Source organism: Lingula anatina, chromosome 2, assembly GCF_051362555.1.
Source record: "Lingula anatina isolate TDL-2025a chromosome 2, LinAna3.0, whole genome shotgun sequence".
NCBI lineage: Eukaryota > Metazoa > Brachiopoda > Lingulata > Lingulida > Lingulidae > Lingula > Lingula anatina.
In genome coordinates, this window is record NC_141768.1 from 40,004,734 (window position 1) to 40,025,063 (window position 20,330).

A 20,330-nucleotide genomic window follows, 5' to 3' on the forward strand; every position below is an offset into this window, starting at 1 on the left:
GTTCCCACCATGCTGTGCACAAAGTGAATGACTAATGTAGTGGAAAATTGTGATGTAATTGTATAGATTTGTGGATCACTAATGTACACAAACCCAATTATTGCAAGATGTGTTTTAATTTCCATCACCCTTAGGCTACATCTTTCCTACAGTGCAGTGTTACTTTCCACTTGCTACTTAACTTGAATAAACCAAGAAAAAGTGTTCATCATAATACTTGATTCAGTTCAAAACACCTACTGCCACTGTGCCAGCTTTTTTTTGTTTTGAAAATGCCTTGCATTTATAATCTGAATCAATATCAGGCTTTTGTGTATGAAATATTGTTTCTACAAAACTCTATACAGCTTAAAACACCTACTACTGCTATTGTGACAAACTTCTACAAAAAAAAAAAAAAAAAAAAAAAAAAAAAGAGAGAGAGAGAGAGAGAGAGTTGCCTTGCATTTATAATCTAAATCAATAGCTGGTCATATGTATAAAATATTATATTTTCCTCTACAGTTATCTTCAGATCACCCATAATCATAAAATAATGCCAGACAGCAAATGATCTAATTTTCTTTTATCTGCAGTCAGAAACTACATATATATACTTATAAGACCTCTCAGAAATTTAGCTACACTGAATAGCTATTCCATACACTGAACTGAGATCTCTTCACATGAAAAAATCTTAAGCAAGTTCAGCATTAATGCTATGATAACTGGTGACTTAAGCTTATTCCAGCCATATTTTGCACTGGCTGGCTGTTTATGCAAGTTTCCTAGTCATGTCACTAAAACCACCTAACATTGCCTAAACCAGCAGGAACAATTAAGCCATGCAGTTATCTCGTAAATATTTGATGATCTGTAATACTACAGCACATGAAGAAAGCTCTCCAGTGGTAATAGAAATACTCACAGGTTTGTAATCTGGTATTCCATCATGGAGATTCAACTTGCTGATCTCAGCTTTCAGTTTCTTTCTGTGGCCTGGCTTGGTAATTCCTATAGCCGTTAAATCCTGGAAGAAAAAATATCAAATTATGCAATCATAATCAGTTTTAATTTTTGATTGTTCTGTACATTCCTCAGCATAGCCCAAGTTTCATTTCTAAAAAATTTGGCAACCAACCAACCAATCCTCATAACATTGAAAACATTTTTAATGCACAAGACATTAGTTGAGTTCTCTATGTTGAAAACACTGCAGAGTTTTAGTTTAGCCAGAGTTCCCATGAGGAACAGTGGCAATGTATAACACATGACAGCATTGGTCTTTACAGCTTTGCTTGCTGGATACCAATTAATATTTTACATTCGGCTTAGATTTCCCTGGAGTGAGCAGAGTAGTTTGTAACAGTCAGCATCATAAGTATTGAAAGGCTTGCACTTAAATTGTAACAAAACATAAAACTTTTCTTAACCAATAATAATCAATCACAATCATGTGATCACAGAGAGTGACACATTTACTACAATGCCCATACAGTTATGATGAAGACCTTTCCTGCAGAACAGATGTAGCTATCTCACAGAAAAAAAACATTGGCTTCAAATTGAGATTGATCTGCGGTTTCGAGAGAAGCATTTCTTTCTCTGAAGCAATAACAACCTTAACTGAACTAGAAAATGAGGCTTCAAAACGATTGATTGAGTTCCCATTGATAAGATCAAACAGTGCTTTTGTGCTTTTATTTGGATACATCAAAGTGAATCTCCCAAGCTCAATTTGTCCACTATTTCATTAATCCCAGCATCAAGTCTCCCTAAGCTAACGCAGGGACCATACGCTGTTCTGTTATTTGGAAAGAAGAGTCCCCAGGAGAGAGGATGATTGTGGATGTTATTATAATACTTTTGAAATATGTACCAGATATTGAGTGGCCAGACAGAGCAGTTAGCAAATTTAAACTGACTATGCCATCATCTTATACTGTTTCTGATAAAAAGAACCATTCTTCCATTACTGTAAATGTTATCAGTAAATATCATTCCGAGTTTCCATTTTCCTTTTTCTTTTTTTCCCTTTGGAACAGAGCTATGCAAATAAGTGGAAACATGGATAGTTCATTAACAAATATTATCTGAAAGGATGGCATTATGCTTATACCTTAATTTAGACTGACATTTAAATAATTCCAGCTATACAATGTAAATCCTGTAAATCATGAAATATTGTATAACTAGTTTGTGCCACATACAACAAAACACCAGTCAGTCAGGCAGCTAAGCCAGTGGTTAGAATATTCAAATACCAGTATTGAGTAATGAGAATCTGGCCTCATATTTCCAATACTGCACATAAGCAAGCAGATAAAGTTTTCCTCCTAGTCCTGTGACATTATGTCAGCTTACCTGTGGTGTCATGTGTGTAATTGTTCCCATGTCATAGCCTGCTTGTACGAACAAGTTGAAATATTCCTCAAAATGGAGGTCACACAGCCAGGCATGCAGCACTTCGTGGTCCTGAAATGAATTGAGAAATATGTTAAGAGATACACATGAGAAAACTATATCTAAAATACTTAGATCACAAATATGCCAATTTTTCTATGCATGAACAGCCCAAGGTGGTCACACCACTCATCTTGTGGAATTCTGAATGAAAGTGCAAAATTTCAAACATCGTTTCTGCAAATAAACCTGCATCGTGACCAATTTCAGAACACATTTCTAGTAAAGCAAAGTCCTCCAGGAAAATTATGATAAAAGTTGACAGGCGTCTCTATAAAACTGATGGATGCGATTCCTCTGAGAGGAAACTCTGCTCGAGTGGCTGGACCACTGAACCATTCAATCAAATTTTCCAGACAACAACCTGTCCATAGTGCACTCTACTCCGGCACTGGGCTATCACGCTCTTCACATAGGAAACCATGGTGTAAGAAACGGGAACAAAAAGCGTCTGTCTGCTCCTCAGAATTCTCCGGGTCTTTCTGTAACTCCACTGACAAACCAAGCCGCAACTTCCGCCAGCACCTCCATGTAGATAGGAACATGGCTAATCTGATTACAGTCCATGATTCAAAGTATATCAATTCAATAAAATATAAAATGAGCATCAATTTTGCTATGTCAACTCCTCCGAGGAGCTGGGAAGTTTAAATATTGATTGTGTATGTGTCAGATCCGCAATAATAAGTACTGGAGATGTGAAAGCGCCAGCATAAAGATGTTCTAATTGTAAGATGAACCATACATCTGTTGCCAATTTCCCCAAGGTGTTATTAAAAACTATGCTGGAAAATAAGTTTGTTCAGAAAAGTTAAGAGTCAGACAATGCAACGTCGCACACGGCTGGATTTGCTCAGATGCATGGCACACGCCTGAGAGGCTGTTCAGACGGCAGAACAAACATTCTGCTATGTCAACACAGTAATGGCTCTTCAAAGGCGAGATTATTAACCAATCCTGGCAGGCTACCAACAGGGAAACCAGAAATATCATTTGGATGAAAATGAGTGAATCTCCAGTGCTTTTCCACCAAAGAAATGGGGGCCATTAAGAATCAATTTTGCAGATACACAAGAAAGATGTGTGGATCCTCTGTTAGAGCTTCAAATTGTAAATGTTTTCTGGATACTCCCAGTGGGCACTCTGGGCTGGAGGATCAATACTAAGCAACTGCCAAGTGGTGAGCATCCCAGTTTTTACAAGATGACCTTTACAAATTAAGAATAGATCAACAAAATACCACATAGAGCATACACTGCCAACTGTTACTACTATTCTTCTGGAAAGCTAATTGGATTGGTATATACAGAATATTCAAGTCTTAAGACAGGTGAAATATTCTAGGGGCCTACATTCAAAGTTCATGTTACTGGAATTAATTCACAATGCATATTACATTTGTGTTCGTTGCCTTCACAGACTGGAGTATGTGTTATAAAACAGAAAACACTCCTCTGTATAAAGTATTTTGATCTAATTAATTCAATTTCCCCATTGCCTCATTAAAAAATTCTGAAGCATCCATATATCAATTATAAGAAATATCTATGGACTTAATCTCCATTACTTTGAGGAATGACCAGAACACGGGTATTGATCGCTGCTGTCACTGTGGCAACAGAACTGTCATCATCCATTACTTCCCACAACGTGTCATCTGCTACATCCTACACTGAGTGATGATGTTAAATTTTTTTTACAGAAGAAGGATATTATGTCCTTTCACCATTACGTCATCTAGTTCCTCAAATAATAAATAAACAAATAAATAATTAATAATTAATTCACTGATAATTCTAAACTAATTGGTTTAAACACAAAAAGCTAGATCTATACAAACCCAGTGGGGGAAAAAAATTCAATTAAAACACAAACTATAACAGAAATAGCTACATACTGTGTATCCTGCTTGGAAAAGTTCTGCCACATTGACCTGGCTGGAGTAGCCGCTCTCTTCTAGTCTATCTAGACTGCCCATACTGGAGCTGGACGTACTGTGGTAGCTCTGCCGAGAAGACAGCCCAGACTCATAGCTCTGACCTGACAGCCGGTGCTGGTTGTGGTTCACATAGATATGGCCACTCTGGAAGAGACAAAATTGGTTGTAAAAATTTTTTTCTTTAAAATTTGGTCACATGTATGCTTGCATATGTACATGCATGCACATTCCCATTTGTTAGCATAAGTTAAAAAAACAAAAACAAGTTAACATCTTTGAAATAGTACTGAAATCTTAGAGCGAAAATTTCAATGGATTAGCAAAATTGAAGGCAAAAATTATCTTTGTTTATTTTCATATGGGCTAAGCACTCTTCAGTGCCAGGTTAGAGAAAGCAATTAAGAAAAGAAACTGTAGAATATAACAGGATATGTTTTGTGCAGTGGTATGCTAAGTTGAGTTCTAAATTGCCAAATAGAAAAAAAAAAAAAAAGGAAGTTGGGGAAAAAATACTTGCTAGCAATCCTGCTAGGCTATGATTTAGTTATCTTTTTCTTATCGATTCTCGTCCCCAGTCCTGGTGAGACCAACAGGGCTATGGGCTTTCTACACTTGATTATATCATATATAGCTTCATGTACAATGTTTATGTACCAAATTTATACATCAATGACACATAATTCCATATGGTACCACTCAAAAGAAATCCTTTATATACCATCTTCACAGCAATGACATCTGCTTAGCATGCCCATTGCCAATCATCCTCAATGCAAAGTTCCCTTATTAAAATCCATCAGATACAGTTGTTTTAATGTCAAAGTTTCTTATGAAATCTCAGTGGTAGAAAAAATATGTATATGCATCCTCTCAATTTTCATATCATAAGTACAAGACTTGTTGAGTACGCTAAATCACCACACTTACCCTGTTGTCGAACTGTGATGACCCAAGACTCCTCCCACTATCAATGCTTGCTGAGCTGTTCCTGTTGCTGTTACATGGACTGGACTTGCATGGACTTCCTGAGCGCAGTGGACTTCCAGATCTCATATCCCCTCCATCGAGGTGGCGAGGAGGCCAGTCAAATGTCTTGTCTGGGGTGCCTGGGGTGCCTGGCTTGGGAGAATGGGACATCTGCAATAGAATAGGATACATGACTAGCTTCATTCTGTTATATATTATGTCCAACACACAGTTCTAGGTAAATTCTAAGTAAATACACTTGGTTTAATACATGGTTTAATGCTTCTGCTGGAAGCTTTATAGATATAGTTAGCTTAGTCCATCTTAACCTCTACAAGCATTACCTAAAATTCTTTTAAAAGAAAACGATGAAAAACATAAACATATTGCTGACAGCCTTACCCAATTCTTTAACTTTGCACCAATAACTTTCTTTGCACTTCTAGGAATTTTGGCAGTTTAACAGAGGTAAAATATGAAAGATCCGCAGTGTATATTACTCCATCTGCAGATTAAATGCCAAAACAGCAGGTCTGCTCATAGAGTAGAGCAACACCGTGATGTAACCAGCTTATAACTCTGATGCAAACAGTCATTTACAAACCCAGCATGACCTTTTACTAGACATTTATCGCAGTAAAAGCTTTCAGTATTGGGCATTTCTCACCATGGAGCCTACGCTATCATCATTTCATAGGAGTTTCTTAGCAGGAATGCCTACGAGGATTTTATCAGCTTCTGCTTTTTCTATTTGAGTTCCATAGTTTTATGATCTTAATTTCTCTGTCAGTTTTTCTCAAGTGCTGCATTTTAATCTGGATATGGTAAAGGAACACCTCCATTTGGTTTCTTTCCAAATCTGTAATATTGTATTTTTACGATAGCAAGACTCCCGTAGCAACTACTTAATTAAATATTCCTGTTGGCCCAAGATTGTTTATAGCTCTGCATTCCTATTTTTTTGCAAACAAGGAACGTTCCCTTTCAAAAGTTCTGAGTCAGTTCTATCATTCTGTTTACAGGTTTCCAAAGAAAACAACCCTATTCAACTCAACAAAAATAAAGAATTTACTTCCAACAAATCTATACAATAAGGATAAAAAAAAAACAAAAAACAAATTCAGCTGGTTTTACCTTTACTGGCAGCAGATGTCTGACTACAGTACCTGGAAGTTTGCAATGCATTGAGTGCATATCCCTTCCATTACATCATACTTTGCTTATATCCAAAGCAACCATTACTGGCTGATGGTATACATGCCCCTTGGAGAGTTCACAAATACAGCCTTTTGGGGCAAAAGATCAAAATCACTAACACCAGAGGCCCAATCCCAATAGCTGGCTTAATTACACCAGTTAAAGGATGATCAATTTATCTTACAATCAAATAACACTTTCTTTTCACAGCATCTATTGGAAATCTATAACACAAGCAGTGGGGTACATTTTCAACACTTCATCTGCTGGAGGTTATCACCCACTTCCAGACACAATTAACTTGTTTTGCTAGTTAGGCTAGCTCCACTTGAATTGATCAATGAGAGAAACTGAAACAGACATTTTAAAACAATCTTTTCTCAAGACTTCTTATTTGGTTGGAACAATAGAATATCTGGATCAGATAAGATTCAGAATGTTTTTATGTGGATGAGAGAAAACTGCACTGTAAGATAACTATCTTGGTATGGCGAGATGGAACAGTATGAGATATATCTGAAATCAATTTTTTCCTCTGTGGAGGTCAACCTCCCTTGACCTAGATTATTACAGGTCAGCCCTTCCTGGCAGAGTGGATGAAAAAATCATGGTCAAGAACAATACTGGAAACTTGTCTTAAAAAACAACTGCAGTAAAAATTTAAAACTAGGTGAAACAGTGTAACAGAACCTGTGAACTGACACAATAAGTCCTTTGATTTGTTCATAGTAAACCTAAAACAAAGAGAAGTCCGATATGTGCAAAATTGTCAAAAATATCATCTGCTTCATTCACTGTATATATAGGTCTTCAATCGCTAAAACCTTCCACTACCTTTGTTAATTAGAATGACTGCAGGTGCTTTTAAAAAAGGAATTCAGTCCCGTAAAAGAAATCAAATAATCCCTATCCAAGCATTGGAAAAGTAATAACCAATCAGTGTGTGTAAACGTTTAGGTAGTTAATTATTGACGCATAATAATGACTGAAACACACGCCTTGTTTCCACACTCAATTTGCTATTGGTATTGACATTTTAAGCCTATTCTCCGAGATAAATGTGACAACAATCAAGCTTTCTTGTGCTGCAGAAAACACCCCTCGGGGGACACACGCAGAGACAGAGTAGACTGATTACCAGCCACAAACAGTGATGTATCATCTTTTTTCTATCTTTAATCAATCTCCAGACCATGGATACAGTGCCCATCTGGTCTGTAAGTAATACCCAGGAGAAGACCACATCCAGTGATTTTCCAACTTGTTATAACATGCATGTATTTTCTGTTTTGTTGGTTCTTTTTATTTAACTTATTTCATATTTTAGCTACGGGGCATGTGTGCCTGACTACATAACTTAGAACTAGAACTTCCCCCTTCAACATTACCTAGACTCAATTCTCCTGAAAATGAAAAATTTATTTCAGAGGAAAAGAAAGTTCAGTCTTTCCATGAACTTACCTGGTTGTGGTTGACAAAATTGAATCGAGGTGAGTTGAGGTGATGAGGAGAAGGAAGAGGACCAGGATGGAGGACTGGGGCCACTGGGGCCGGCTGCTGGTGCTCATATTCTGAAAAAAAATTAAAAATCACATCATTATAAGTACATCTCTAATCATGTTACATTGCCTTGTCTGTTTCTAATGAGATGGGATTCAAGAAATTCTTGGAAAAAAAAAACACTGATAAAGACATACTGACTCTGTTCTCTTTTCTTTCTTTTTTTTTTACCCTCTGCTGAAATGATTGCTCTTTTGCTGTATTTCACTCCAGGCAAAAAAGACAGAGATTTGTACTATTGCCAAACAACATCTGTGCAATCTGCTTGTGTTTATTCCAAATTGTGCTAGTTGAGATTTCCACCACAATCAAACCAAACGGATGGACCTCAAAGGATGAGAGGGGACTACCTGAAGCAAACATTGAACTTTCAAGCACTGTTTTGCGCAACAATCTCAGTTTTTTCCTTCTTTCCTTCTTTTCCTTTTGACTCACCATGAGCAGAGTTCCGTGCCAGGGTCATTGGGGATGGAGGTGGAGGGAAAGATTCGTCTGCTCCAACACTTCCATAGGAGTTCCTGTCTGTCACCCCATTGTGTAAGCTGTGGTTCCTGTTGATGAGGTCTGGCACTTGTTGTCCACCATATTTGACTGGACTGACCCCATGCATAGACCCTCGCAGTGACTGAGTACGGTTTTCTAATGCTTAAATATAATACAAAATGGCCATGTGATTAAAAAATATCTACGAATGAAAAATAATGGGTTTGAGTTCTGGTGCATAAATGATCATAATATTATAACATAATGCACAAAAATAACTTACAGAGAAGTGTCCCTGGCAGCCCTTAGCCAGAGATTATAATTTGTGTATAAATCATTTTACTTCAAGCATACGTCATTTTAAAAACTTCAATTCTTCTCCAGGAATAAAAATACTTCAAAGGAGAAATTAGTATTTGGACAATTAGTAGGTAGTACACATCTATAGATGAACCAAACTACTACTCCACAAAGATGGTGCCCAGATCCAACCTCACCCAGACCCAACCAACCAACCAACCAACCAACCAACCAACCAACCTGACAGTTATCCTTCCTGAATGAAAATTTGTTTTCAAAAGTCCTTTCGGTAATCAAATCCCTCATTTAACAGTGTTTAATATTTGACAACTTTATATAAAATTTGGGCCATCTTCAGGAAGTCCCAAAAGACTCTTTAAGATGTTTTCTACTTACATTGCCTGTCTACCAGCACTACAGCAGAGGCGGGAAAGAAGCCAGTTTTGGCCATCTGTCCCTCATGCATTACGAAGCCCTTCCACATGCCATCTGCACGTTGTTCTAGGACCTAAAAGTACAGAAAATATAAAACATTTTAACAACATTGCCAAAGACTGGCTAAAATACACCAATTACACACAATTACCTAGTAAAAAAAGTAGATAATACTAAACATTATAGTAAAATCTATATAATGTATAACATCAATCACCGGTGATAATGGATTCTTGCTAATATTCCTAATTGACACCCTGCCAAGTACTCGTGTACTATAATAACTTTCAATAAGTTTGACAAAGTCCATAAACTACCACCTCTGAAATATACCTCAATTCACCTGCTATCAAATTATCAGGCTAATGCTAAAAAAATGTTCTACCTTTCGAAAAAGCCTAAAGCATTTAAAGGACAAAACATTTGATAACACAAGCGTGTTGTTTGCAAACTTAAAAGTGTATCAGTCAGCAGCATCAGAGCATTGGAGATAATTTATGTGGGTTTTATAGTTCTTCTCGCCATCCGACCTGAACATACAAATAACAAACTCAACCCTCCCAGGTAAGCAAAGGTGAAGTTCCAATTTTCTCTCCAGCTGAATGAGCACACTTTTTTCTATGCCAGGAAGTGGTATGAAGCTACATGGAAGGTCACGAGAGCTGACAGCACCATCACTCACATCTTAAAACTGTGAGGAGAATCTTAAACTCACAATCAGTATTTTTTTTTTTAAAGAGGTCGAGATAAGATTAAAATGCCTGGAAGAACTTGAATTTTATTGACGTGGGCGAACGAGGATGATGTAGATCTAAATAACTGTGCTTTCATCTTGGCGTCGACTATTAAAAGCATATTACACATCATTTTTGACTCATTACATCTTGTTTGGACAAACCCATACAATTTTATGTGTGATAAAACTGTCTGATAAAACTCTTTTTCTCAGGAATTACTCATTATTGGAGCACAATGGCACAGATAGGTGTAATGTATATCTGGTTAGTCCTCACATTGTGTCACTGATCTATGGGAGTTTGTCACATATTATACCTCTAATCACCTAAAATTTGGACAAGGTCATCTTAATATCTTTAAGCTGTAGTCAAAATATCATTTGTCTTCTATAGATCAAGTTGGATATTTTTATGTCTATGACAGTTTCATGTTACTTATACCTTGTAACAGAACCAACCTCAGTAATTATTTATTTGATTAGGTCATTTAACAATGCTAAAGACCCAAAACAATTTTATCCAAAAACAGTTATACAAATTGCTCTAGAATACAATAATCATGTGCTATCATGGTCACGTCTTAATATCTGACAGTTCTATGAAGCACTTCAAATCAGCCATAAGAAAGAGAACATACAACATCAAAGGACATACTCCAGTGATCAGTAAATCCACAGACACATTTGTACCTTCAAGAGAAAATTAATCCGAAGTCAGATAAATACTCTCTTATCTAGGCAAACCATAGAAGATGGGTAGGAAATGGAAGAAGAGAGGAGGGGGAAAAAATGGGGAAATATCCACATCACCCGTGTCAACAGCACTATGACATAGGCAGACATTTCTGTCATTTCAATCCCATGTTGGAATTCCAACCGCCCATGCTGTCTAAGGTGACAATACAGCACACCTGTGCAGGTGCAATTCTAGCTGAGGACACTCAAACCAGCACTTGATATCAATCTTCATAAAATCTGATTTAAAGGGGGTTCCATCTCTCATTCTCCCAGGTGAGTCGTGAGATGGAACATGTATGACAGGCAAATATCTACAGACTAAAACGTATGCTGATATCACCTCTTACAGGCATATATCTGAAGCCCGTGTTCCTAAAACTCTGTTTGTTACATCACCTCTTACAGGCCCGATTTTGTGTGAATGAACACTATTATCATAAGCCTAGAAAAGACAGTATTTGTTTAACTTTGTAAAGGTAAAATCTTTCAAAAATAAAAAAGGTGCCAGCTTTTCTTCCTCAATGTTGACGGCCTTACCCCAGTTAGTCAAGCACAATCTTTTGATCACATACTGCGTTAAGACGGAAAAGAAAATCAGCAAACATTAAATCTGTATGCAATAAATATGCCAGGCAGGAAGCCCTTTTTCAAAATTTCAACCAACATGAAGGTGAAAAGGGAACTCTAAATATCCTCACTTTCTTTTGGAGTTTTCTTTGATTTAGGAAAAAAACTGCGAAGAATAAATAGTTTTTTGCTATCTGACAACTCATCAGAGCTGCACATACTTTTTTTATTTTCAGGCACATGGCATTTGAAAATAAACTGTATTGTTTCTCATGCTTCACTGTGTAAAATACATACATTCTACCACGCGGAAATAATTCAGCAAATAAAATGTAACAATGTAATTCTTCCAAAGTTACACAGTACATCTGAGGGGAGTTCCACATTTAAATCTGTACCATATTCCAAAGTCAACCTAAAGAGAAGCAGTCGGATTCAGGGGTTTCGAGTCCCTGACATATTTCACCCCCCAGAAAATCTTAACCATGTGCATCAACACTGGCAGTAGGGGGTGGGTTTGTGTTGGTGTGTATAATGACCCAAGCAGGGGCAGGCAATTTTGCTGTAATTCACAAAACAAGCAAGATAAACAAGAAGACAATCCTGAGACAGTAACACCTGGCAACTTAAAGCAGAAAATAAGCTCACACACACACACAAACTCTCTCTCTCTCTCTCTCTCTCTCTCTCTCTCTCTCTCTCTCTCTCTCTCTCTCTCTCTCTCTCTCTCTCTCTCTCTCTCTCTCTCAGGTATAATGAAAATATTCTTTTTATGAAAAACTCTATTAACAGCAAGGCCTACAAAGAGCACATCATCAGTGGTGACACTGGAGAAACTGGTAAAATAGCACCTGTACATAACCTAACTGGAAGGTAAATTGCATTCCAACATTACATAGATCTAAATTATCCATCCTGGATTACAGTCATCACTTCAATAGGACACACCAACTTAGCAACATGTACACAGTCTTTTTATTACAGTTTTTGAGTTTTGCTTTGACAATTGCAAATACTGGTGCAAACCTGCTAGTATTTGTAATATTAACTGGTTTGTACCTACAGCTGGGACAAGGCTGGCTTTATATTCCAGTCATCATTATAAATCTCTAGTTTCAAAATTCTACAAAGAGGTCTACACCCCTAAATACCTTTGAAAAAGACATCTGGATAAATAATACAGATGGATTAACTAAACCTATCAGACCTTATGAAGGCAGGTAGTATAGAACTTCTCATGACAAAACTTATCTACAGGAAAAAAAAAAAAGATGGTCGACTGGAAAAATTGAATATATTGCAAAAATTAAAAGAAATTTTGCTGTTAAATAATACATATCATTAAATGTTATATCTATCATTTTTAACATACATTAATTAAAAAAAAATTTATCTTTTTTTTCATTTTTAAAGTTATATTCATATCTCAAAAGATTTGCAACTTGTTTCTACAGAACATGGAAAACTTACTGTAATGTAATCCCCTTCTCTGAAGGAGAGACTGTTTGGGTCATATATATTGCTGTAATCTTTGATAGCACAGGCTTGGACTGCACAGCTTGCTTCTGAAACGAGAACACCACAAATATATAGATATGAATTCAGTTTAAACTTGGGCGTGAAGATGATTCTCTTTTTTTTCCTTATTCATTTTGAGGTGTGTTTACAGTCAAATTAAACACCCATTGTTAAGACAAAGAATGGCGAATCTGAATACCAAGGTTATGTATATAGTTAACAAATTTAAACATCCAAAAGCTGTGGATTCTAAAATCTAAGAGATTCAAACAAAATTATGAGAAGGGATGCAACCAATACATGCTGCATTCACTAATGAACCAAACAGGACATCTGAGAAAATATAACTCAGTTTTATAACTGGATATGTGCCCACCATTATTTCATTTTCTATTTGTCTTACCTTACCTAAAAAAAACTTCCACAAACATCAGCAAGGAGATATCAAAGTTTTCTACCTAACTGTATTACTAAATTCAATTAGCAGGGAAATTTTCCAAGTTTTACAAAATAAAGGGGCTGATCGTTAAATCTGATGTTTCTCACTCATCCTGTTGCGTCAGAATTATCTTGAAATAGCCTGCAACAGATGGGCGAGAGTAACAGCCTGTTTTCTTTGTGATCATGCAATTTAAAAGCCTCTTCTCATAGACTGCTGAGAAGAACAGATTTCTGATATGCAAAACCCCATTCTGCTGCCAAAAAACGGGTAATAACAATAAAAAAATCCCCAATGTCAATGTTATGAAGACACGTTCCTCGCTGTACCAAAGCCAAGGGTGGAGCTATGATCATCCCAGTGGGGGACTCGCTTACAGATATAATACCATTTATGCCAAGACAGGAACACTGTTTTTTTTTTCTTGTAAATAAAGGATGCCCCAATTCTTTTCTTTCAGGAAACTATAATAACCTTACTCTTACTCGCCGAGAGATGAATGAATATTTGCTGCATCATCCTTGTCATGGAGGTATTGTAATCATGTGAGAGTGCCTAACGCACCTTGTCTGGGGTCAGGTTGCCGTAAGGGGCAATTTAAGGAAGCAACTCTCTTTAAAATACAAGTTTTAAAAGCATAAATAAACCCATTTATATTGTATACCTTTTGTTGGTAAATCTTGTTCATCTTTTCTTTCTGTAACCACAAATAACTTCTTAGGACTCTTTTCTAAATGACTGGACGTGTTCTGATAAAATAATTTACCAAGCAAACCATGCTCTACCTAACTCGCATGTCAATTGATATCAGTAACTTAGTTCATAAATGTCAACTTGGCTGATTTACCTCCATTAGTGACATATCAATAATCTCTCACAACTCCATCTTCATTATATTTATACCCATTCATTTGATTAAAATACGCTTTTCTACATATATTTATACACAACTGCCATCCCTGGAATAAATACAATATCCAAAGCACTAAAGAACCCATCTCAGACCAGGTTATTCCAGCTGTGAGTTGCACTAGAAAGTCCCCCTGAAGACCACAGTGTATACAGTGTGCCAGGCTGGCCACCTACTGTTGACTTCTTCACACATGCTCTGTTATTACACTACACCAGGCACTGTGGTTCTTATAGGTTTTGAATTAGTTATCAAATCATTTTCGACACACTGGCAGGGTCTAATTGCTGCTAAAGATAGCTGTCAAAGTATTCTTTTTCAGTGAGGTAAAAAAAACTGTGTGAGGTAGAATTAGAGCAAGGCAAATTTGGATTTTTTAAATAAAAATCCTGCTGGTCAATCAGAAAATCCAAGTAATTCATAACTGTGGCCATTGAACAACATCCACATGCCTCATTATAATTCTGCTTGGACGGTCCAACTACAACAAATCAGTGTTCAGGCTATTCTTTGCCATTAACTATTGCCCTGCAATGTGACATTGCTACTAATGATGGGCTGGGCAGACATCTTTCAAGCCTAGTTAGATTCAGTGAGTGACTGTGGGAGTGCCACAAATTATTTTGCCAAGTTGAGGATAACTTTTATGTTCAGTACAACATGGAAAACTAGGACCTGCTGAGTGACCCAAAAACATCTCCTACACAAACAGTCTCCCCCAGGAAAGCACAGATCGGGACATTCTTTTGTTTGTTTCAATTATTTTTTTACGAGCTCAAGTTCTGTCTCTTACCTTTCAGCAGTTGTTTTAGCTCCTTGGCAGCTCTGGATGTGGTGAACTTGTTAACAATGTCCAGGGCTGACTGGTCATAGGAGTTGGGCCGATTTACATCCACGCCACACTGAAAAGAAAAACAGAGCTGCGTCAGCACACCTCACTTGTGAAGTTTTTCACCTGTCACTGTGGAGACAGTGGTACACAGTGATACTGTGGTCTTCCTCAGCCTAGATGGACAGCCTATGTCTTTTTTTTATAATTCACAATATTTTGTCCACTTCAGTGACCAAGACACTTGAACCTCAATAAATACGAAGGTCAGTTGGTCACTCTCTCCATCTCTTTTCCTATGACTAAGAATAGCCTGTGGTCAGCTAAAATAGCTTTTAGTGGAATGTACATCAGCTTCCTGAACTTGGGATCTTGTTGCAGCACTCACAGTGTATCACATACTGGAGCTCAGTCAAAATATTAGCATTTCTTCACACCCCTGATAATACTATCCTCCTCTCAGCATATAATAGCTCAGTACACTGCCAACGTTAACCTGGCACCGCATAGCAGCACGCTGGCCTCTACCTGACCAAGTTGACATACATGTAAACTTAGACAGTTAATTAGGGCAATTAACAGCACCTGTGACAGGGCAGGCAATTACAATCATGGTGCCTGATCTCAAGGCCGATAACGGAATATTTCTACGACATAATTTTGCAGGCTATAAAATAAACAAAATACATGACAACTATTTAAGTCCAGTCAAATCTATCTATGTACTTCTTACGATAAACAACTGAACTGATAAACTAAATAAGTCTGTCTTAAAAGCTAATCCTTGTTTGTGTATAAACAAACAAATGGTATTTATGTGGATATTCCATGGACAATAAAACAAATCATTAAAAATCTTCCAATCAGCCATCAAAAAGTGACACCAGTAAGCCAGAGATCCAAACTCTGTCTTTCTCTATCCCATTCCCAACTTTCAGCAAGTGCCCAAGTTGCCTTCAACATGCATGGCAGAGGTCTATAGCACAATTAATGTAAATAACCCCTAATACCCAGACGGCATTAAAACCCCTATAAACCAGGGTACAGTAAAAAAAGTTTTATGTGGTTAGTTAATTTCACCTGGACACATTACAAGGTTAGGTTAGTGCAAGTCATTTTCTGAATCAGATGAAAGAGCAATTTTTGTCTCATGTTACACCTGCCATGGCAAGGTCACAACCCAGTAAAAAAAACAACTGAAATCCAGTAACATATAAACATTGCCATGGGATTTATTTAGTTCACATCATCTTGGCTGACAGAAAGAGAGAAATTTACTTGTTAGAAATTGGAAACAGCGAACCTCATTTTCATCTGGTTCCTTTTTTTCCTCCAGGGTATTCTTGGCACCAGCAAAGGGTGCAACAAAATCCGATGTTCTACAATCATCTATGTCTTAAAATATTGTCTAAAACATTTCAGCTAAAACAATCAGTTATCAATGACAGATGCATCAAAAACACTGTAACCCTTCTCTCCCATTTCCCTTGTCAAAAAAAAGAAATAATCTTTAAACCTTAACAAACAAAACAATTAGCATATGAGATTGGGCACAAGAACCCCCCTAGCACATCAGTCCTAATGACTCCAGCCACACATGTGCTGTGTGAAGGTATGGGGAAACAGAATCTGAAGACTTCAGTGTCAGGTATCCAGACCTCAAATGTCACTGAATAATTGCCTACCATATCTCATCACAACTGTACAACAGGCCTTCCCCGGGTTTTCAGGTCATTGGTTTACATGTTAATACCCCCTAGTCTTTTCAGTTGACTCATTTTATTCACTCCTCCATGACTGCATAACATCATAAGGCAAAAGACCATGCAAGGACCTCCAAATATACTGTGTTAGGAAGAAAATTGTAGCATAGGACAATAATTTGGGTAACGGTTCATCCACATAGGTCGTTAAAAAGAAGCACAGATTCCACTAAGACCATGCAAACCACTCCTACCACTGAGCAAAAAAACTCACCTGCAAGTCACCATTCTTCATACACCATAATGGGTCTCTAAAAAGGGCCATACAATCAACTTCAGAACTCTTTTTAAGGTGGTGCAGCACAACTAGCTATAAACTTGTCACAGGATACAGTCTAACATACAGAGATTGGTAACATAACATCACCATGACAGAGCTGGAAGTTAACAGGACACAGATTCCTGCAGAAGATGATGCTATCAGACCAGTATTATGACTGTGTTACCAGGACAGATACCAGCTAGGCTAACAGTCCAGTGTTGGGACTCTGATTACCAGAAGAGATCCCAGCCACGACACCTGGCTGTCTGGGCTGTTTATCTACAGGAGACTACTTCACAGAAACCTGGCAGAAGTTATGACTGACATAAATCACACATAAAACTATGGTCATTTTCAATATTGCCATATGTCACACTTTGAAGGATAATCTAAGCATTTTACAGTATTTTTGTAATCAAAAAAGTTGTATACCTACTGGAAAATATGGTATATCTCTGGTCGATATAACTCATTTTTCCTGTATCAAGTCCTTTCTTACTACAAGACTTTGGAATGATCTTTCTTACATACTGTTAACTGTTTCTTGGTGCCACTGCTACTGTCTAACTTGATGATAGAAAATGAACTGAATTCTGTATTCTAAACATGATCCAATCTAAATGCAGATGAATGGCATACTCAGTAAATATTTAGCCAGTGACACATTTCAGATTAAATATGTTAGGATCACTGCTTACAAACTGTTGACTCTGAAAGTAATCAGTCAATACAATTTCTTTAATTATGTGCCCCAATGTAAACATCAAGCGGCTCAAAATCGAAAAGAGAGAAAAAGAATACCACTCATTGTATATAATGTTATTTAACCCAACCTCCAAACAATGGTGAAGTGACTCACTGAAGCAAAGGTCCACAACCCTATTCATTGATATGAACTTGATGGCCTTTACTTGGAGCACAAATGTGTAAGTCTAGGAATTACCCCACTATCTAATCTCCCTTTAATTTCCTAGGAATAATTTTTAATCCTGTCCAGCTCCAACAGCGGGAAGTTTGTTCACCAAAGCAGATGTACCGAGCTGTGAAACTCGATCTCCTCTCTACTATCTCTGTATTCTACACTACAGGTAACATGCCTTCCTGTCCTGCCCTATCTCATCATTTGCCACGTTTATTTTTCCTTTACCTTCTTAGCGGCTTTCTGCCGTTGGTCTGACACACACAGGAACATGGTCCTCGTATCTCCAACCCCCCTCGGTGAAAGGTTTGTTTCTGTAAAAGTCCAGTTAAAATCTCCCTTATGTCTAGGTTCACCTTCCTCTACCACTACTGCCCAGGATGACCAGAAGGATATGGAGAGCCCAGGTACAAGGCACGGGTTATTGCTGCAGTTTAGTTTCTAACGCTGCTGCTCCAGAATTAGATTACGCCAAGGCCTCGCACAGGAGATAAACACATTGAGGTGTGCTGCCTGTTGCCTGCCTACCTTGGTAAAGGCTAGCAATGAGGCCCCAGGTAAATGTTCCTGTTTGCGGCCAGTAATCTCACAGAAATGTTTACAGCTGTGAAAATAGGCAACAGAACCAACTGTGTGGGTTGAAGGCAGAGCTGGTAAAAAAACTGGCTTGTTTGGAAATAATATACACAAGTCTTCTCCGAGAAGTGTTTTTGTTTCATGAAATGAAACTTTCCTTTCATACTGACCACTACCAAACGAGCCCAAATTTTTGCTTTATGTCATAGCTCTCTGTCTAGCAAGCCCAGTAAGTGTCGTAAAATGTAACTACCAGAACGTGTTTTTAACTGCCCACCCTGTTGTCACAACAGTAACTCAAATTGAAAGTATGACCTTACAAAGCTAATTAATACCAATTTAAAGTCATTAAAGTGTAGAAGTATGACAATAATGGCTGTTGCTGCCCTGTAACAAGCTGTTTCCTATGTGGGAAACATCCTGTGTCAGGAAGGGAGATGGCCGATTATACATGTATAAAAATATATTCACATAAACATCCATTAGACGTGTATATATTTAGGGTTGGCAACATTCTAGTTTTCAAAATAACAAGTATTGTTATTTAACTTCCTGATGAAAATATATATCAGCTGAAAATAATCAGAATTAAAAGCTACCATAGGCCAAGTATATATGAAAATGTATGGAAATGTCAACCTAAGTATCAGGGTTAGTTCTAAAAATATTACACAGTAATTCTGGACAAAATGAAATATTCTAAAAGGGCACCATATGCCTACTTTGGTTAACCTTACTGTTCAAACAAAACTGAAGTAACAAACAGTCAGAAATGTCTTTTTTCACTACCAATATTTCAAATATTGTAACTATTTCTAAGAAATATTACCCGTTTCTGAAGACATTTATCAACAAAAAATAACAACATAGATCTCCATTTATCACTGCAGGGACTGCATAAGTTCTGTAGCAAGAATGACAACAACACTGAGCAAAAATGATATAATGAAATTTTACTGCTCAATTCAATGCTCATTATTTCAAAATGTTCTATTATCATTACTTCCTTTAAACTGGCAAACCACACTGAGTGATACAGACGTATTTTCTGTTCAATAACCTTGACTTATTATCTTCTTATGGAATAAGTTATTCAAATACCTTGGCTACAGCAGAGAAAACTTCAGAGGCCTTAATTTCAAATTATATATTCAATCTTTGAAACAAATGACACTATAGCTGAGATGCATTAAATTAAGGATCCCCTCTTTGACCACAAAATAACCTCCTGCAGATAAACTTCAATCACTCTTATTTATCACAGTTAAAAATTAACACACAATAAAAAAAATCCTAGAAATCTAAATAACAGACGTTGAAACAAATTACTATCCCATTTTTGTATTTCCCCATGTATTGGTATTTGTTTGCAGCAGGAAATAACTGGAATGGTAAAGCCATTGGCCTGGTTCACCGCCTCACTTGGTTAAACATGAAACATTCAAGATCTAACATCCTTGGCAAAATATTAATGCTGGTTGAAGACCTGGACTTAAAAGACCTGGCTTAACATGAAGGTGCACTTACAATCCATTTGTGATGGCTTAACTTAGAACTATCTCAGCAAACTCTGTGTGAACAAAATTTCCACCAGTCTGACTCTAGGCAGGGCATGCCCTCTCACTGTATGGGAATAGTGACGGGCAGGGTGGCAGGGGGATAAGATTGTCCCGCTTTGATTAGATATTGCAACCATGGAATCAACTAATACAGTACAGTACAGTAGGAAGTTTGTCATAACTAGAACATAA

At 37.3% G+C, this 20,330-nt stretch overlaps 1 protein-coding gene across 5 annotated transcripts in view; it reads right to left on the bottom strand.

The window, feature by feature from the left end:
* Positions 1–20,330, bottom strand: part of LOC106155744 (uncharacterized) — a 60,840-nt gene that overhangs the window by 5,690 nt on the left and 34,820 nt on the right. For 4 of the 5 annotated variants that reach the window (XM_087003423.1, XM_087003422.1, XM_087003421.1 and 1 more), the window contains 9 exons: positions 15,024–15,132; positions 12,834–12,928; positions 9,284–9,395; positions 8,540–8,749; positions 8,006–8,115; positions 5,309–5,518; positions 4,340–4,525; positions 2,344–2,454; positions 908–1,009 (listed from right to left, as the gene is read on the bottom strand). In XM_087003423.1, the coding sequence (XP_086859549.1) occupies positions 908–1,009; positions 2,344–2,454; positions 4,340–4,525; positions 5,309–5,518; positions 8,006–8,115; positions 8,540–8,749; positions 9,284–9,395; positions 12,834–12,928; positions 15,024–15,132 (1,245 nt within the window). Of the gene's footprint in view, positions 1–907; positions 1,010–2,343; positions 2,455–4,339; positions 4,526–5,308; positions 5,519–8,005; positions 8,116–8,539; positions 8,750–9,283; positions 9,396–12,833; positions 12,929–15,023; positions 15,133–18,231; positions 18,548–20,330 lie in introns of those variants that run through there. The other variant, XM_013530720.2, reaches the window with a different exon arrangement.